This window comes from Ursus arctos, chromosome X, assembly GCF_023065955.2.
Source record: "Ursus arctos isolate Adak ecotype North America chromosome X, UrsArc2.0, whole genome shotgun sequence".
Lineage (NCBI taxonomy): Eukaryota > Metazoa > Chordata > Mammalia > Carnivora > Ursidae > Ursus > Ursus arctos.
The window spans coordinates 31,877,216-31,895,980 of record NC_079873.1 but is presented as its reverse complement, the minus strand read 5'-3'; the positions used below and the strand labels follow the sequence as shown (position 1 = coordinate 31,895,980).

General features: G+C 43.2%; 2 protein-coding genes across 2 annotated transcripts; both read right to left on the bottom strand.

Moving 5' to 3' along the window:
• Window positions 1-9,567: 9,567 nt before the first annotated feature.
• LOC125281248 (histone H2A-Bbd type 1) lies at window positions 9,568-9,921 on the bottom strand. Its single transcript, XM_048213786.1, has one exon. The coding sequence runs from the start codon at window positions 9,919-9,921 to the stop codon at window positions 9,568-9,570; it is 354 nt and encodes a 117-aa protein (XP_048069743.1).
• A 7,737-nt stretch (window positions 9,922-17,658) lies between these two features.
• On the bottom strand, window positions 17,659-18,000 carry LOC113265818 (huntingtin-interacting protein M). Its single transcript, XM_026513259.1, has one exon. It carries the CDS (start codon window positions 17,998-18,000, stop codon window positions 17,659-17,661), a length of 342 nt encoding a protein of 113 aa, XP_026369044.1.
• Between the last annotated feature and the right edge of the window lie 765 nt (window positions 18,001-18,765).

Sequence of the window (18,765 nt, the reverse complement as noted above, 5' to 3'; positions counted from 1 at the left end):
AAAAAAAAAAAAAAAACCCCAACTAAATTCCTGTGCTTAAAAGACATTTTAAGGAGGCTAAGATTTAAGGTGTATTTTTAGATACATTATCATATACGAGTAATATTTGCTACTCACAATTTTGAATGCTGGAAATAGATAACTCCTTTTTTTTCTCCAAGTACAGAGTGTGATATATTATGTTGCAAAATGCATTTCTCCCCTAAATGAAAAAGATAGTACTGCTAATTAATTTAAATCCATATTAAAGAGCAATTTTCAAAAACCTGATGCATCTTTCTAGTGTATATTCATATTCAGTCAGTATCTCGTCTCCTCATGGTGTTAAAAACATCACATTCATGTTGAAATTATTCCAGGGATTTCAGGCTGTAGCAATCTTTCTACTCAATTTATAACCGCAGTGGATATTTAACCATACCAAGAACAGGACTGTTCTTCAACAATGCTAAATAAAACATGTGAGTTTTCTAACAAATGAAAGAAACTCCGAACAAAAGGACTGCTATGTCATATAGAGAGGTGTGAGAGGTTTTTGGCAAAATGACAGTACTTTTGCTACGAACCTGATTTCTTTATGTCACGAGGATATATATTTGCTCATTGGAGACACTCATTTTTTTCAGTAGGATCGGGTGAAGTGTTTCAACTTGTAGATTAAATTAAGTGCTAATAACAAGAAGATATTTAGATTTCCCTCCTCAAGCCATCAAATTTACATAGCAGCCCAACAGCCAAAATGTCCCTTCTGTATATATTCCTCTCTCCTTCCTCTCATTGTAAAATCTCATATCAAACGGCGGAAGGAGTCATTCATTTCCTGACAAGCAAATCCCAACCCCCTAACACAAAAAAATACAAAAATCAAGAAAGGAGATGTCACGCTGAAGACCCTAAACACATTATTCTTACCTCAATCTGACGGCTAGAACATTGTGTAGACTCACTTTTCTTTCAGACACACCACCTGTAGAACGCTGGTCTACTTGACCCGCAGGGAGTGCTAGGAGCAGGAACTTGAAAAACCAGCCTCCCGTGTTCCCACAATCTATTTACACACCGAACACACCCAGGCGCACAGAGTAATATCTGTGGTGGACAGCTATTTCAAGAAGCAGGCAGTATCTCCACTTTCAGAAAGGAATGTTTCTGTTGATCAGCAGGGGAAAGGTAAGAGCTGCTTCATCCTCTCAAGCACATTTAGGAAGATTTTTGAAAGAGATACTTTTAAAACTAATGTTTTAAATGTGATTCATTCTTTCAATATTCTGTTCCTTTTGAGAATTCTATTCTCAAAGGATCTGAGAAAAACATATACTTAATGATAACAACTAACAAGTAAGTCCCAGGTGCAATGCCAAGTGCTTTACATCAATCGTTTCCCATAAGTTCCGAAACTTACTAAGTAGGAACTAGTACTGTCCCCGTATTAGAGATGGAAAAACTAGGTATTTTGCCCACAGTTACCCAAACAGGAAATGGTAGAGCCAGAAGTTAAATCCAGGCACTCCAGCACCACAGTCCGTGTGTCTCACTGTGCCACCGCACTGTGTACGTAGGATTTTTATTTTCATTTTTTTGTATGTACGATTTTTAAAAGATAACCATAATAGGATGTGGCTGCTCAGCTGAACAGTGGATAACGAGTGAAATTTTCCTTTTTTTTTAAATAATTTTTATTTTGTTATATTAGTCACCATACAGTACATCCCCAGTTTTTGATGCAATGCTCCATGATTCTTTATTTGCATATAACACCCAGTGCACCATGCAATATGTACCCTCCTTAATACCCATCACCGGCCTATCCCAATCCCCCCGAGTGAAATTTTCTTAATGCTTTTACCTACTGCATCTTAAGTTGGAGTCAGTAAAAATTCTGGAAGATTATTTTCCCAACTTGATTATTCATTTATACGATCATAACAGGCCTCTTTTTAGTCCAGGGAATTGAGTAGAAGATGCGTCTAACTTTAAGTACCAAGAGAGTTATTATTTCCTTATGTTCAAAGAGTCATACAGGAGAAGCCAATACAGCACCATAAATAAAACTCTCAAAGATATCTATCTTGTTCTGTGGTTTTTTTTGTTTTGTTTTTCTGATTGGGTAACTCCTATTGATCTGTCTTCAAGTTCACTACTGACTCTCTTTCTTCAGCCACCTCCAAGCTGATGTTGAGCCCAGCTAGTGTGTTTTTATTTTGGTTATTATAATTTTAGGTTCTAAAGGCATTTTTTTGCATTTAAAAAGCACTTTAATACGCAAGTGAGAAAAACACCAGGCAGATGTGCAGAAGCTGACATAGTTGTCTCTGGGGTCTAAAACCTGGGAGGTGTATGGAAAAGTGAACCATTCCAATTCCCAGTCAGGTCCTAAAGCTTTTATTTGGTTATTTATACTTTCCATTTACCTGCTGAAATTCCCTCCCTGTTTGCTCATTAAGACCGTATTTCCTTTTATTCTTTCAACATATTCTCCTTTAGTTCTTTGACCACAGAATAACTGCTTTAAAGTCATTGTTTAAGAAGTCCAACAACTGGGCATCTTGGCTTCTTTTTTTCTTGACTATAGGTCATTTCCTGTTTCTTTGCATGGTGAATAATTTTTATTGTACACTGGACAGTGTGGATATGTTTGGGGATTCTGGGTTTTGCTATCTTCCTCTGAAGAGTACTGATTTTTGTTCTAGTAGGCAGTTCAGTAGGTTTGATTTTATGCTTTGTTAAGGTAGATATGTAGAAAACATAAGGTCTTCCCCAAGCCTGATTAATTTTAAGGTATCAGACTCCAAATTCTATCTCCTCTCCATATCTTATAATTGTAGGGCTTTGTAATTGTTAAGGGTGGATTTATTACAGGTTTTACTTTAGGGCATGGTCTTTACTACTAAGGCTTCTGGTGTCTCAGCTAGATGCCCAGGATACTAGTGAGGTATTATCAAGTTCTCTTCACTCTTATTGCTTGGAGCTCCAACATTGCCCAGCATGGGTCAACTGGTAATATCTCTGTCCTTTCTCAAATCTGTACCCTCTGGCCCGTCTTAGGTAGTCCAGCCCTGTGAACATGCAGCCCAGTTCTCAGCCAAAACCTCTTCGAAAACCTCCAAATGGACTTTTGAAGGCCTTCCTTTATATAGCTCTTTCTTCTGTGATGCTTTGTCTTGAAAATTCCAGCTTCTTCAAATCGACTGTATTCAAATTGATTGATTGAATTCTTCAAATTCCTGCTTTCTCAGGCCAGCAACTTCACTGTTGTTCTGCCTGAAATCCAGCAAAATATGCCAGTGGGAAGTCTTCCCCAGGCAGAGAACTGGAGGGATGGTTGAGCTACCTTGTGGGTTTTCTTTCTGTCTGGAATTACAGCACTGTGCTGTCTGTTGTACAATGCTCCCAAAACAGTCAGCTCGTATATTTTGTCCAGTTTTATGGTCATTTATGGCAGAAGGGCTAGTCCAGTACCAATTACTCCAGCAGAGAGTGAAAGTCTCCCAAGGGATTCATTTTTTACCAAATTTAAGTGTTATGAAAAACCTGTTTGCTGTTCAATCTTACAAGTCTTGTGCAATTTTAACCCATCTCAAAACATAATCATATGAATCATGTGAAAGGTAGGTAGTGAGGGCACAACTTCAGTGGAGATGGATAAATTAGCTAGCTGCTGTATCGTTTATCTTCACCTAGTGTCTTAGTTTGGGTCCTTTAGAAGCAGGTGCTGATTTGAGTGGATATAGCTTATTTGGGAGGTCTATTAGTTTCCTTTGGCTTCTGTAACAAATTACCACAATCTTGGTGGCCTAAAGCAACACACATTTATTATCTTAGAGTTCTGGAGGTCAGAAGTTTGAAATCACTTTCACTGGGCTAAATTCTGGGTGTTGACAAGGCCACAGGCTCTAGGGGAGAATTTATTTGCCTTTTCCAACACCTGAGAATGTATTCCTTGTCTGTGGCCCCTTCCATCATCTTCAAAGTCAAAAGCCTAGCATCTTGCTTCAATGGTCACCATGGCTGCTTCTTCTGTACTGAATCTCCCTCTAGCTTCCTCTTAAGGGGACTTGTGATTGCATTTAGGACCCATCCATATATTCCAAGATATTCTCCCCATCTCAAAATCCTCACTTAATCATATTTGTAAAAGTTCTTTTGTCATATAAGGTAACATTCACGAGTTTATGGATTAAAACCTGGATATCCAGACTACAAGAGTCTACCCTCTGGCCCCTAGAGATTCATATCCATCCCACATTCAAAATATCCCATCAACCCCAAAAGTCTCAACCCAGTAGAGTATCAACTCAAAGTCTAAAATCTCATTACCTAAATCAGGTGTGAATGAGATTCTGGAACAATCTATCTTGGGGCAAAGTTCCTCTCCATTTCCAAACTTGTGAAATTAGAAAACAGGTTATTTACTCTCAATCCAACCAGCAAGATCCATTAGGTTTCAAGGCCTGAAAATAGTCCTCTATGGTTTGAAGCTATGCCCTTGGCCTGTGGCTCAACACTTTGGGACAGACCTTCCATCCTAGGGCATTTGGCTCTAAACTCTGGGCAATATTACAGAACAGTATTCTTGTGTCTGTTCTTTGTATTTCTTTGTTGGTGGGTATAGCATCTGCTGGTTCTCTCATGAGGTAACAGAAACCTTTTAACATGATCATTTTGTATCTGTATAAATGTCATGATTTTATCTTGTCCTGAAAATTACCTTCTAATCATCTTAGAGGTCAAACAGAAGTTCCCAATATATTAACCTACCAGAGCTAGGTAAATTTCATTACCAGAGAAGTGTGCCTCATGCAGAGTTCAAGCCTGGGCATGTCTTCTCTTGGTGGTTCAGGTGAATCCAAAGCACTAATGCAATGATGTTGACTCTGTTTCTCTAGTTTTAATTTTCTGATCTCCGATCTCAGTCTGTTTTATTTTGGATACATTATAGCTCATCGTGTATTGCTGTTCTAAAGTAAAATGGCTTTCTGTTCTGGAATCGGAATGAAGATGCTGAAATACAAAAGTGAGCATTGACAGAAAGCTGCAGAAAGGTCGCAAAGAGAGAACTTGAAAAGGAACACAATTTGTGCTACATTTTTCCAAACTGGACTCAATTTTCACAAGTTTATAAGATTTTCAAAAAGCGATTGTGGTTACTTTAATATCAAATATTATATTGGATGTTAACTTAATCAGAGAATTTCATTTGCTTTCAGTAAGAACAACTGAGTTTTGTTGAGAGTATGGGTGTGCTCTTACTAAGAGATTGCAAAGGGTGACTCCTTAGCTGTATGAGTTTCCTATGACTGCTCCAAAAAATTACTAAAACCTTTGTGCCTTTGAAAACACATACATTTATTTGCTTACAGTTCTGGAAGTCAGAAGTTCAAAATCAGTTTCTCTGAACTATCTTCTTTATAATCTGCCTTTTAAAAAAAGCAGAGATTTTATACTTCAAAAGAAAAACTTTCTACCATTTGCTCTGACTTCATCATGACCCTGATTATTCTCTTTAAATTAAAAGAAATAATAGAAGTTACGTAACTTTTGAATGGTTATTACACTACCACTTTAAGTAACAGGTAGCCGAGCTACAACCATTCACGTTCTGAAACTTCCATAAACCCATCTTAAATGCACAAATGTCCTGGCAATTTTATTTTTTCCTCCTCCAAAATGAATCCTAAATGAAAAATGAAATAAAATAATACTTCAAAGGATATTTTGCACTTAAAACTCTCTTTGAGATTTCCCACAAGGCCCTGAAAGTCACAAAATTCTGTCACCTTAAAAAGAGAGGTGGTAGAATTATGAGGTTTATTTGATATACTGTTTATGAGTTGCATGGGAAAAAATTCTCAAAAGAGGTGATCAACTTTCTCTAGGTTAAATTTGAATAGGGATAACATTAACATAAATGTTTTAGAAATTGTAGCATATATAGGAAGTTCCTAGAAATTTGTCAGTACTCTCACTGTCCATTGATTCTACTTACTGGAGTCCTGGTGGTACTTTCCCTGATGATATTAAGGTAACAACATGACAGTGATATCAGTGTAATTTCAGTTATTTTTAAATGTTTGATTGAAATCTTACTAATTTAATTTGCAACCAGCATCTTCTAGGCCAGTGCTTTCAAACTGAGGATGTATATAAAACTTATCCCTAGAGATTGTAATTAAAATACAGATGTTCAGAACCCGCTCCAGACTTTTTACAAAATAGTCTTAATAATTAGGTTAGTAGACCTTTTGTCCAAAACTCATTTTTTTAATGGGCTTTATTATCTTCTTTTGCATATCACAGAAAAAAAGTAATTTCACCTTCATTTGCATTATTCTTATGCCCTCCCACAAAAGTTTTCACTTAAGAAAATACCAGTAATAAGTTAACCACAGTCATAAATGTCTGTCTCCTCTGGGTAGTTTTTTGTTTAACTCTGATGGTTGCCCCAAGACCATGCAATCAGCTATGCGACAGGGATCTTGTTTTCAACAAAGAAGGACTGTCTGAGAGTCCCCAGGAAGAGGACAGGTATTTCCAAGAAGAGGCTCTTGAGTACAGGCTTCTATCATCATCACATAACCACCTGTAAGACCACAGTGGATAGACACCGAATTCTGAGAACAAGTTAACTGAGAAGCAGAAGTGTTCATGACACTGGTCCACGTAAGATACAGCGGAACAAGATCTACGTTTGCAAAGTACAAAGATAAAATCAAAGTATGAAACCAATCCCTTTATCCTAACCTATCAGATTTCCCAAGTAAAACACAACGGAGTTGTTGATAGTGCTTTCCTAGCTCCAAGAGACACTAAGATCAGCACTGAAGAGTTTAGCTTCTTTTTCCCAGAGGAGAACATGAAACACTTTCTGCCTAAAGGCCTGTTTCTCAGGATATCGGAGAGGAAAGAACCTCAACAGGTAGGAGAGATAAGCTCTCCTTCTCACTGTGATGTTGGAAGAGCCGATTACCATCTTGGCGCCAAACTGGCCTCCAATATGAAATGGAGACCCTAGAACAATACGAAATGGAGATCCTAGAAAAACTCCGTCTTCTGTGCCCCACTTACTGTTAGTACAGAGTTTTTCTTAGGAAAAGCTCATAGACTGGTAACTGTACATATACCTCAAGCAGACCTTTAAAGTAATTTAGTCCAACCTCCGAATTTTATGGCCATGGAAGATGATGTGCCCCCAAGTAAATGACACTTAGAGGAGACCAGAACCTGGTGAATCTCCACCTCCAGTTGCTGGGGAGAGGGCTGCTTGCCAACTCACATGAAGAGGAGAGTAAGAACTGAACTTGGCTAAGGCTAGGAGGGCTTCATGGCTCTCTATAACAAATTACCAAGGAGCTAGAGGAGTTCACACAGGTGGCCAAGGCCTACCAGGACCACTGTCACAACCTGAGTGTCCAGTATAATGCCAGGAAGTACCTGGCCAAAGAGGAGAGGATGCTGGCAGAGAGAAAAGCTGCTAGAGGCGCCACGGCTGCCTGTGGTAGCTCCTTGAGTCTCCCTCAGATGACTATCACTGTATTACTAAAAGAGACAGTAATGAATTCTGAAAATTTGTGGGGTGGACATCTTGACAATGTTTCTGTAAATATTTGAAGGGGCAGTATGTGTCAAGAAAGGTTTCTTGGATTTATACAAACACGTATTCCAACAAGCTCTAAATACAGCCTCCATACTATTATTCTCAGGATACTTCTGTGAATTAGTGAAAAGCCAAGTTGGGTCTTTCTGCTTAGACACACATGGAAGGAGGCAGAGGGAGGGGGAGTCACCAGGCAGAGGGGAGCAGAGGGGAAACCAGGCTGAGGCCTGTCTGGTTTCCTCTGGCTTCTTCCTCTGGGTGGCACTCTTCTGTCTCTCCACAGGGTTCAGCAGGCTGCAGTTTCGCAGCCAATGGCCCAGGCGTCCAGCCATCATGGAAGAGCCAGGCCCAGGGGCGCGTGGGGAAGCACACCTAAGCATCTGGTCTACCGGGAGGGAGAGACACGCAGCTGCTCACGAAGGACGCACTCTGTGCCAGGCACTGTGTTCTGCAGCAGGTCACAGCCACACAGTCACTCCATCTTTGTGAAAATCAAAGATTGGAGAGAGGACTGTCCAAGATCACATGGCCAGAAAGTGGTGAACTGGGATAGCCAACCCAGTTTCTCTGATCCCATTATTGAAGTCGCCTGGGCAACCTCTGAGCAGCCCTCTATGATGGGCCAGGGGGCGACAGAGGGGGGGCCCTTGAGCACATGATGAACAGGAGAAAATGTTAAATGTTAATCATCACAGGAAGGGGACAGACTGCCAGAACACTTGATGTGACAACTATTTTTAACCTACAACAGCACAAGAGTGTTTCTAAGAATCTATGTACTTGAGTCCACCACTTGGGACAGAACTTACACAGAACATACTTATAGCTCTCCAAACATGCATTCGGCCATGGATAACTCTAGGTCGCTCCATCAAATATATGACCATAGACAGATTTGGTGTTTCATCTGAGAATGAGACTAAAAATGTGTTTATAATGGAGTACATTCATAAATAAATCTGTTAAGGGGCGCCTGGGTGGCTCAGTCGTTTAAGCATCTGACTCTTGATTTTGACTCAGGTCACGATCTCAGTGTTGTGAGATTGAGCCCCGAGTCAGGCTCTGCACTGGGTGTGGAACCTGCTTAAGATTCTCTCTTGCCCTCTCCCTTTGCCCCTCCCTCCCCTTCCTCTCAAAATACATACATACATCTATTAATAACTATTAAAAACTTGTAGAATTGCATGTCTTAGGCCAGATAATATCTTTGATATTACTATTTACCAGTGCCCACAAGAGAGGACAGAAGGCTATACTCCACAGAGTGTCACAGCACTAGCTAATAATCCCTACCTCAAGTCCTGTTTCGGTCGGAATGAGGTGGGGGTATGAATGAATGAAATCAACCTGAGCATAGTTCCATTTCTGTACACCTCTTCACGGTTTCCCATCGCTCCTCAGTCTTCCTGTAAAGCCCCTGCCCCATTAAGCTCATGTCAACTGCTATGCCACCCTCTCCACCCACCCCCACTGCCATCTCCTCCTGACTGCCACACGTTCCCCTATCATGAACAAAGCCTTCAGCACCTCAGTCTTGGTCTTCAGCCCCATCCCAGTCCCCGCCATCGTTCTGGGAATTCAACATGCCCGGGAAACCCCACCCCCCCACCCCCCAGCCAACCTCCTGGCCTCCCAGGCCTTGACTTGCTCAGAGGCAGTGAGGAAGTCGTTCCTCCACAACCAGCTACTCCCCTCGGGGCTACACACCCCCTCCCCTAGCAAACACTGTCCCCAGTAAACTGCTCCCTGAAACTCCAACTTTCCACAGCAACCGCCCCTTCCACCCTCCACTCCCCATGGGAGATCTCCTCCTGGATGTCTCAGACACCTCCCGCTCAGAAGGACAGAAAGAGACACCCGTCGGAAGCACGGCACCGGATTTAAATCCTTTAATGGCTTGCGCTGCCAAAAGAGCAGGCCTCCCTCATCTGTGCTGGGGCCTAGAGGAGGCTGTGGGCTCTGGTCCCCGGGCCTCAGCACTTCCCGGGCTGGGGCGCCCCTTCGGCCGGCGGCGAGGTGTTGTCTCCAAAGAGGTGGCTCAGGTGCTGGTTGTTCACCAGGGCCCTCTGCACGTGCTCCGGGGTGATGCGCATCTTGTGGTGGTTGCGGGCCTCCTGGCCCGCCAGCTCCAGGATGTTGGCCGTCAGGTACTCGAGAATGCCAGCGAGGAAGATGGGTGTCGATGAGCTCAGGCGCTGGGCATAGAGACCCTCCCGCAGGAGGCGGTCCACGCGGCTAACTGGGAACTGGAGCTCGGCTCTCATGGAGCGGGACAGACCATGCCTCTTATGTCGGTGAGAGTGCCAGTGGCTTCTCCTCCCAGACATGATGGGAGCTGGGTTTGGCCCCTGATCAGCCCACCCTGACGGTCCCAGCGGCCTGGGTCTGTCGAGACGCCAGAGCTCCCTCCTGCCCACTGTGCCCCGCACTGGTCCGGGCGCTGCCTTTATGACAACTCCGACATTGTGATGTCACCGATGACACTGGGCCCTGATCAGGACTGGCCTAGAAACGTCTATGACAGAAACCTAGTCTCCCTGCTGATGGGACCCTGTGTATGAGGGAACGTTTTCTATGTGACTTTAATAGCGTAGCATAAAACAGGAAATGAATGTTTCAAGGTAAACACGGCCCTGTCGTTAGGGCACTCCACTCCTGGTTATCGGATTCCAGCCTTGCATTGTCTTTGAGCTCTTTTACAGCCCTTTGTAAACTGCTGGTCACCAACAGACATACCGAATGCTGTCCAGTAGCATCCAAAATAAAACCAGTTTTTCCCCCATTTATACATTTAAATATTATCAATATTTCTATGTTCTTTGGATTCTCTTTTGAATTGGTTACAATATCTGCCAATTCCTCATGAGTTAAAACAAACTTTTAACATTTTCATTTCATATCTGTATAAGGGTCATGATTTTACTCTGTTTGAATGTATCTTCTGGGGACACCTGGTTGGCTCAGTCAGTTAAGCATCCAACTCTTGATTTCAGCTCAGTTCATGATCTCAGGGTTGTGAGATCAAGCCCTGTGTCAGGCTCTGTGAAGCCTGCTTAAGTTTCTCTCCCTCAGGTCTTCCCAACCCCACACGCATGCTTGCTTGCTCTCTCTCAAAAATATCTTCTGTTTTGAAGGTCACACTGATATGCCCAGTGGGTTCACCTGTGAGAGACAGGTAAAAATTCATAGACCCAGAAGTGTACCTCATTCTCAGTTGATACCCAGAAGCGTCTTATTTCTTCTACGTGAATCCAAAGTACAGATAGTACTTTGTTGATTTTGTTTTTCTAATTTAAATTTTTCATAATTGTAATTTTCTTCCCTAACTTTGTGTTTCTGTTGTATTTTAATTTTGTTCCAAATCTGGTTCAGTTCTGACAGGTTTGTTTACAAGATTTTCAGAAAGAGCTTCTGGGTCCTTCAGAATCAAAAGTTACATTGAAGCCATCAGAGTTTAGTTTGTTCTCTGTGAAAAAGGCCAAGTTTTCCTGGAGTGTTTGTCAGCACTTGATAAGAGGTTATACAAGATTACTCTTCACATGTATTAGCTTCCTATGGCTGCTGTAACACATTGCCACAAACTTGGTGGCTTAAAACAATGCACATTTGTTCTCTTTTAGGTCATAAATTGAAATCAGTTTCACCAGGCTAAAATCGAGGTGTGGACAGGGTTCTGTAACCTCTAAAATCTCTAGGGTAGAATCCATTTCCTTGCCTTCTCCAGCTTCTAGAGCTGAATTATTTGAATTCCTTGACTCATGGCTTCATCTATCTTCAAAGCCAATAGTGTTGTATCTTGCTTCAGTTGTCACATTGCCTTTTGCTTTTATATTCAAATTTCCATCTGCTTTCTTCTTAAAAGGGCACTTTGATTTCTAGGGCCAACCACAATTATCCAGGATAATCTTCCCACCTCACTATCTTTAATTTACATCTACAAAGTCTCATTTGCAAGATAGAGAGTAACATTCCCGGGTTCCGGGGAATAGGACCTGAGTATTTTAGAAAGCCATAGTTTACCCTACCATGTTACTTTATATATAATCTGCCCAAGTGGCAGAGATTCCGTATTTCGCCAGAATATACCTTTATTTTGACTTCAACACGCCTTTGATGATTCTCTTTAAAATAAAAGAAACAATAGTTCTGCATTTCTAAAGTGTTAAGGACTCTTCTATATTAAGTATTGTCTTGCCACTGAATTAGTAGAAAGCCAAGCTACAACCATTCATGTTCTCAGGCCCTCATGATTCTACCTTAAGCGTGCAAATGTCCACGTGACGTTTGATTTTAGCATTCCCAAAATACAATCTTAAATGAAAATTGAAATAAAATAATACTTCGCAGTATCTTTTGCACTTAAAACTGTCTTTGGTTTTAAACTAATTTCTCACAGGGCCCCTGAAAAATCAAAGATTTATTTTTTCACATTATAAAAAAGAGAAGTGCTAGAAATAATTAGATTTATTGGACATATCACTACTGATGAGTCACACAGAAAATGCCCAAATCAAAGGACGTGCTCAGACTTCCCTAGGTTGAATATTAATACAGAAAATATTAATATAAGTGTTTCAAATGTTCTATACTGTATGGGAAGTTTCTAGAGACTTGTCAATGGCTTTACTGTCCATGAGATGCTTCTAATTATCAGAGTCCTGCTGGTGATTTAGGCAATGAAACTATAGTGTCATCAGCCATCATTTCAGTTATTACTTTGAAATATTTGGTTGCAACCTTCCTTATAAAATTTCAATCCAGCATCTTCTAGGCCAGTGCTTTTTGACAAAGGATACACGTCAAACCTACCTATAGTAATGGTTAAATTTTATGTGTCAGCTTTGCTAGGCCACGGTGCCCAGTCGTTTGACCAAATGCAAGTCTAGATGTTGCTGTGCAGATACTTTTCAGATGAGATTAACATCTACAATCAGCTGACTATAAGAAAAGGAAATTACCATCATACAATCAGCTGAAACTCTAAAGAGCAAAAACTGAGGTTTCTTGGAGAAGAATTTGGCCATACTGTAACATAGAAATCTGGCTAGACTTTCTAGCCTGTTGACCTACCTTACACAATTAGGACTTGTCAGACTAGATGACTCCATGAACCAATCATACACACACATACACACATACATATATACATATAGGATATATATATATACCTTTGGTTCAGTTGTTTTCTGCACAACTCTAATACACCGATGGGATTTTACTAAAATCCTTAAGTCTAAGACCTATTCCATACTTTTTTGAAAAGGGGTCACATCATTACACTTTATAGACACTGGGTCAAAAAATCTTTTCCTGCCTTGTCGTCTTCTTTTACACAAGACATAAAAAAAAAGTAATTTCACCTGTAGCTGCACTATTGTTATTCCCTCACACAAAATTTTTACTTACAAAAATTATCCATAAGTTGATCTCAGCCGTAAGTATCTGTCTCCTCCAGTTTGTTATCTGCTTTACAGTGATGCTTCTCTGAAGGCGCTATAATCATCAACAACCCAGAGACTGTTTTCAACAAATAAGGATGGTCTCAGAACCCCATAAAAAAAAGACAGTAACTTCAAGACCCTTCAAGAATAAACTTTTAAGCACAGGCTTCTGATGTCATCACATAACCACTTCTAAGACCCTGTCAGTGGACAGAGTGAGAATTTCGAGAACACCTTGTTTGAGAAGGAGATGGGTTCGTGACACAGCTATCACAGTGTCCCGTGGAACAAGACCGAGATTTGCAAAGTTCAAAGACCTGTGCCAGAAAATCAGTCCTCTGATCCTAACCTGTCTGGCCTTTCCCAAATAAAACAGAAGTCAAAGTTCTTGAGAATGAGTTGTTGCCTGTGCTTTCCTAGAAGTCCAAGAGACCCTAACATCCCTGTATTGGAGAGATGAGCTTCTTTAGCTCAGAGGAGAACATTAAACACTTTCTATCTTCAGTTCAGGGTCATTTCTCAGGACACAGTAGCAGAGGATTCTCAACAACAGGTACCAGAACACGACTGTCATAGTCGCTGTTCTACCCACTTGCCATGTGACGTTGGGAGAGGTATCATCTCTGGGTCAAAGTGGCCTCGGCTGTAAAATGGAGACCCTAAGAAAGAATCCCTGTCCTCTATGCCCTATTTCCCCACTGTCAGTATGGACTTTTCTTAGGAAAAGCCCAGACTGGTAACTGTACGCCTTGAGTAGACCTTTGAAACAATGTCATCCAACCTCCTCATTTGGCAGCTGTGGAAGCTGATGTGCCCCCCCCCCCATTAAACCACACCTACGGGAGACCAGAACCCAGCTTTCCTCCCACTTCTGTCACTATTCTATCCCAATAGGTTATGAACACTCTCTCCTCCACAGTCAAGTTGGCCAATTGCTTTCATCCTACGTGGCAGAAGCCAAATATCCCACAACCACAGTATGTAACCTGCCTCCCTGCTGCAAACTGGTTTCCTTTAGATTTTGCTTAAACAGACGAAGTTGAGAGATATTTTCCCCACAGTGATTCTAGAATGCTAAGTACGTGACAGACCAATCTGTTTTCATGAAGGACGCTGAAGCAGAAACACTAAATGAAACATCAAATTTACGTCCTATTCATTGCCTTTCCCTACTAGACTTGAAACCATACTCCTTAAAGAATAAAATAAAACTCACTCTGACAGTGCTATTCAAATGTGATGTGGGGGCTGATATAGGCTATGAAATTATTTGTTACCGATCAGCTACAGCAGGTTGGGAGATGGTGAGCATTCAGTGACCTTTAGAGCAATCAGGTTTTGCCATAACATTTAAGTGAGTGGAGTCTTCTTACTGAACAGAATTTATACCAGTTTAGATGTTGCAGAACTCGAGTAGAGTCAAATGTAGACACTGCTGTAGTCCTAAAACATGACCATGTGTCAATTCACAGTGAAGTTGTACAAGAGAACATACTGGCCCCATAGCAAAGACAAGTTTGAAGAGCATTGTGCTGTTCTAATTCATGGAAGGAGAGCATTCCATCTTTTAGAAAACTGTGGTTTTACAATTACATTATGATGGGGATAATGAACTCAAGGAACTTTAAGAGCCAAGCGAGTACTGTAAATGAGTGAAGTGGGTCATACATGAGATAGAGCAGGGAAGGCTGAGCACTGCAGCAAACCAGAGAGCCCCAGTATTAATGGGACAGCAGCCAGTCATCTTCATCTGACGTACACACGCATGCCCAGACATTGTGATTTCACCAGAGAAGCCAGTAATTGAGGTTTTCAGGTTAAAAGTTCTTGATTTTAAATGCTGGCAGCTGATTAATTTTCCTTTAAAAACATCATCGTAGGCCTAATGATCCCATTTGCTGCCTCCATTATGCCTATCAGCAGCCACTTTGTAATTTGTTCTTTAGGCAAATGATTTATTGATGCTTATAGTCTTTCAGTCTTGAATCCTATTCTGGGGCTCCAAAGGCCCTTTCTAAATAGTTAGGTGGTCTCCCTCTGACCACTTCCTGTAGGGTCTGTCAGATTCAGGGACTAAGGTAGCCTGGGACTTCAAACACCTCTGTTCCCAAAGGTTGTTCTCAGTAAGAGGCCAGCCTAGTGCCCAGGCCTTGTGCTCATGCCAACCTCAAGTGCACACGACCCTCCAGGTTGCCCTCAGGCTCGACTTTTGGGCTCATATCTTCTTACACAATATGTTTTCTGCTGTGCTGACCTGTGTCTGACCCCAGCCTGTCCCCATACTGCTTTTGATCACAGACCTGGTTTGGCAGCCACATCCTCCCGAGACCATCCCCACTCACTCTAGTTTTAGTTTTCCACTCCCAACAGAGCACTAGTCATCCATGGTCTTCTCTCTCCAGGGCCCAAGCTAGAGCTAATCGTTCCTCACCATGCCCCCCCCCCACACACACACACAGTTTGGAAACGCACAAAGGGCCTAAACTCGGGTGGCTCGTTCTTTCCCAACGGCAGTGATTCTCAGTCTCTGCCCACCTCCCTCCCGAGTGCAGGAGTCCTGTGCCCGTCTACGAGGGGGACTTGGCAGGGCACTGCATTTACACCCATGCTCTGCTGACCACGGCCCCCATGTTTCCTGGGAAACCCACAAGCACGGCGGAAGCACAGTTCTTAAAGGGATGGCAGCACTGCCCTGCCCGAGTCTCCCACGCCCTCGTGACGGCAGAGGGCTTGCCAACATGAGGTCATTAAAGCTCAAACTCCAAACTCCACCTAGGACGTCGGAGAGTCTGAGCTACCGGGGAAGCCTGGCTCCCTATAGGTGTCACAGTGACCATCAGTGTCGACTACTGCACGGATTGTGAGGTGACCACCTGACCACACAGGTCTGCTAAGCCGACATAATTTATGCACCTACTCTCACGTCTCTGGCCTTTAATGAATTCCTCCTTAGCTGTGCCTTCTGGTGAAGCACCCGGGAGACTATTTTGTGCTAAAACAAGCCCCTGCCACAAGCCAAAATCAACAGCTTCTACGAATCAGCTATTTAACCAACATATCAAGATCTTAGCATATGATTGATTCCCTGGCATCACCCACCCTGGAGGCAGGCACTCCCTGTGGGCTGAAGGACACGGGAATAGGAGAAACCATGCCCTGGATGCTAAGACGCTCCACTTCGGGGATGGGGTGGCGATGCTGGTGCCATCCTGCGATCAGGTGAAGGAGAATCTCACCTGCAGCTGCTGGGGAGAGGCCTGCTGGCTACTCAGATGAACAGAAAAGTAACCGATGAACGTGGCTAAGGCCAGGAGGGCTTCCTGGCTCTCCGTAACAAGTCACAACTTTGTGGGGTGGACAACCTGACAGTGAGGTTTCTGAAAATGTTGCGCTGAATGGCATTATGGAGCAAGAAAAGTTGCTTGGATTTATACAACACATATTTCAATGAACTCTAAACACAACCCTGACACTATTATTGTCAGGACACTCCTGTGAAGTCGGCAAAGGCAGCTCCACACTTTGATAGGTGGTGGAAGGAGGCAGAGAGGGGGGAGTCACCAGGCAGAGGGGAGCAGAAGGGGAAACCAGGCTGAGGCCTCTCTGGTTTCCTCTGGCTTCTTCCTCTGGGTGGCACTCTTCTGTCTCTCCACAGGGTTCAGCAGGCTGCAGTTTCACAGCCAGTGGCCCAGGCGTCCAGCTATCACGGGAGAGCCAGGCCCAGGGGCGCTTGGGGGAAGCACACCTAAGCATCTGGTCTACCAGGAGGGAGAGACACACAGCTATTAAGAACTCTTTGAATTGCCTGTTTTAGGCCAGAGAGTAGTTTTTATATATATTACCACTTAATTTACAGTGTCCACAAGAGAAGACAGAAGGCTATACTCCACAGAGTGTCACAGCACTAGCTAATAATCCCTACCTCAAGTCCTGTTTCGGTCGGAATGAGGTGGGGGTATGAATGAATGAAATCAACCTGAGCATAGTTCCATTTCTGTACACCTCTTCACGGTTTCCCATCGCTCCTCAGTCTTCCTGTAAAGCCCCTGCCCCATTAAGCTCATGTCAACTGCTATGCCACCCTCTCCACCCACCCCCACTGCCATCTCCTCCTGACTGCCACACGTTCCCCTATCATGAACAAAGCCTTCAGCACCTCAGTCTTGGTCTTCAGCCCCATCCCAGTCCCCGCCATCGTTCTGGGAATTCAACATGCCCGGGAAACCCCACCCCCCCACCCCCCAGCCAACCTCCTGGCCTCCCAGGCCTTGACTTGCTCAGAGGCAGTGAGGAAGTCGTTCCCCCACAACCAGCTACTCCCCTCGGGGCTACACACCCCCTCCCCTAGCAAACACTGTCCCCAGTAAACTGCTCCCTGAAACTCCAACTTTCCACAGCAACCGCCCCTTCCACCCTCCACTCCCCATGGGAGATCTCCTCCTGGATGTCTCAGACACCTCCCGCTCAGAAGGACAGAAACAGAGACCAGTTAGAAGCACAGCACTGGATTTAAATCCTTTAATAGTATTTACTGATGACAGAAGTCAGGCGTCCTCAACTATGAGAAGAGACTTGGCTTGGACTAAGGCTATGAGGACTCCCACAAGTCCTGGGACCCAGGCTTTAGCCATTTCTTCTGGATCCAGGCATCTCATCAAACAGCGTGAAGGCTGTATCCTTCGAGCGGTGGTAGGGCTCTCCACTGCTGTCCATTGCTCTCTCCACATCTTGTGGGGCAGTCGGCATGTTGCTGTTGTTGGCCTCAGTGCCTACCAGGTCCAGGATGTAATCAGTGAGGTGGTCGAACATGGTAAGGAGGAAATCAGTTGTGGATGAACTCAGGCGATGGTTGTATTGATTCTCCTGCAGGAGGCGGTCCACGTAGCTCACAGGGAATTGGAGCTCGGCTGTTATAAGATGGGCTTGAGTCTGATAAGAGCTCTCATGGCTTTTCTTTCCTGACATGATGTTGGCTTGGTTTGGCTCCAATCAGCTCTACTTGATTCTTCAGCTGGACTAGGCCTCTTAAGGCACCAGGGGTCAATCCTGCCCACTATATCCCCGTGCTCTGGCCCCTCATTGGTCAGGGAGTTGCCTTTGTGACATCCTAGCCTTTGGGATGTCACTGGTACCCACTGTGCCTTTATCAGGCCTCAGCCCAGTAATGTCTATGACAGGAACTTGGTCACCCTAATGACTGGACCCTGATTTTGAGAGAACTGTGATTTTCTCTTGATTTTTAACACATTACAGAGATAAATATGTATTTCAATGGAAGACTTCTCCCTGTCTTAGGACACGACTCCACATTCTCTGATTCTAGCCTTATATTGTCTTTGAGGTCTTTTACAACCCTTTGTTAGTTGTAGGTTAATGATAAATATGTAAAATGTCTTGTCTAGTAGAGATTACCTTGTTCCCCCCAGCCACATGATGTAATAAAACCAGTTTTGCCTCCATTTACACATTCATTTAAATACTCTTAATATTCCTGTATCTAATTCTTGGATTCTCTATGAACCAGTTATATAGCATCTTCCCATTCCCTCACTGATTTGATAGAATCTTTTCTTAATTGCCAGAGAGACAGAGACAGAGAGAGAGAGAGAGAGCACCCAAGCAGGGGGAGCAGCAGCCAGAGGCAGAAGCAGGCTCCCCACTGAGCAAGGAGCCCGATGTGGGACTCGATCCCAGGGATCATGATCTGAGCTGAAGGCAGACGCTTAACCA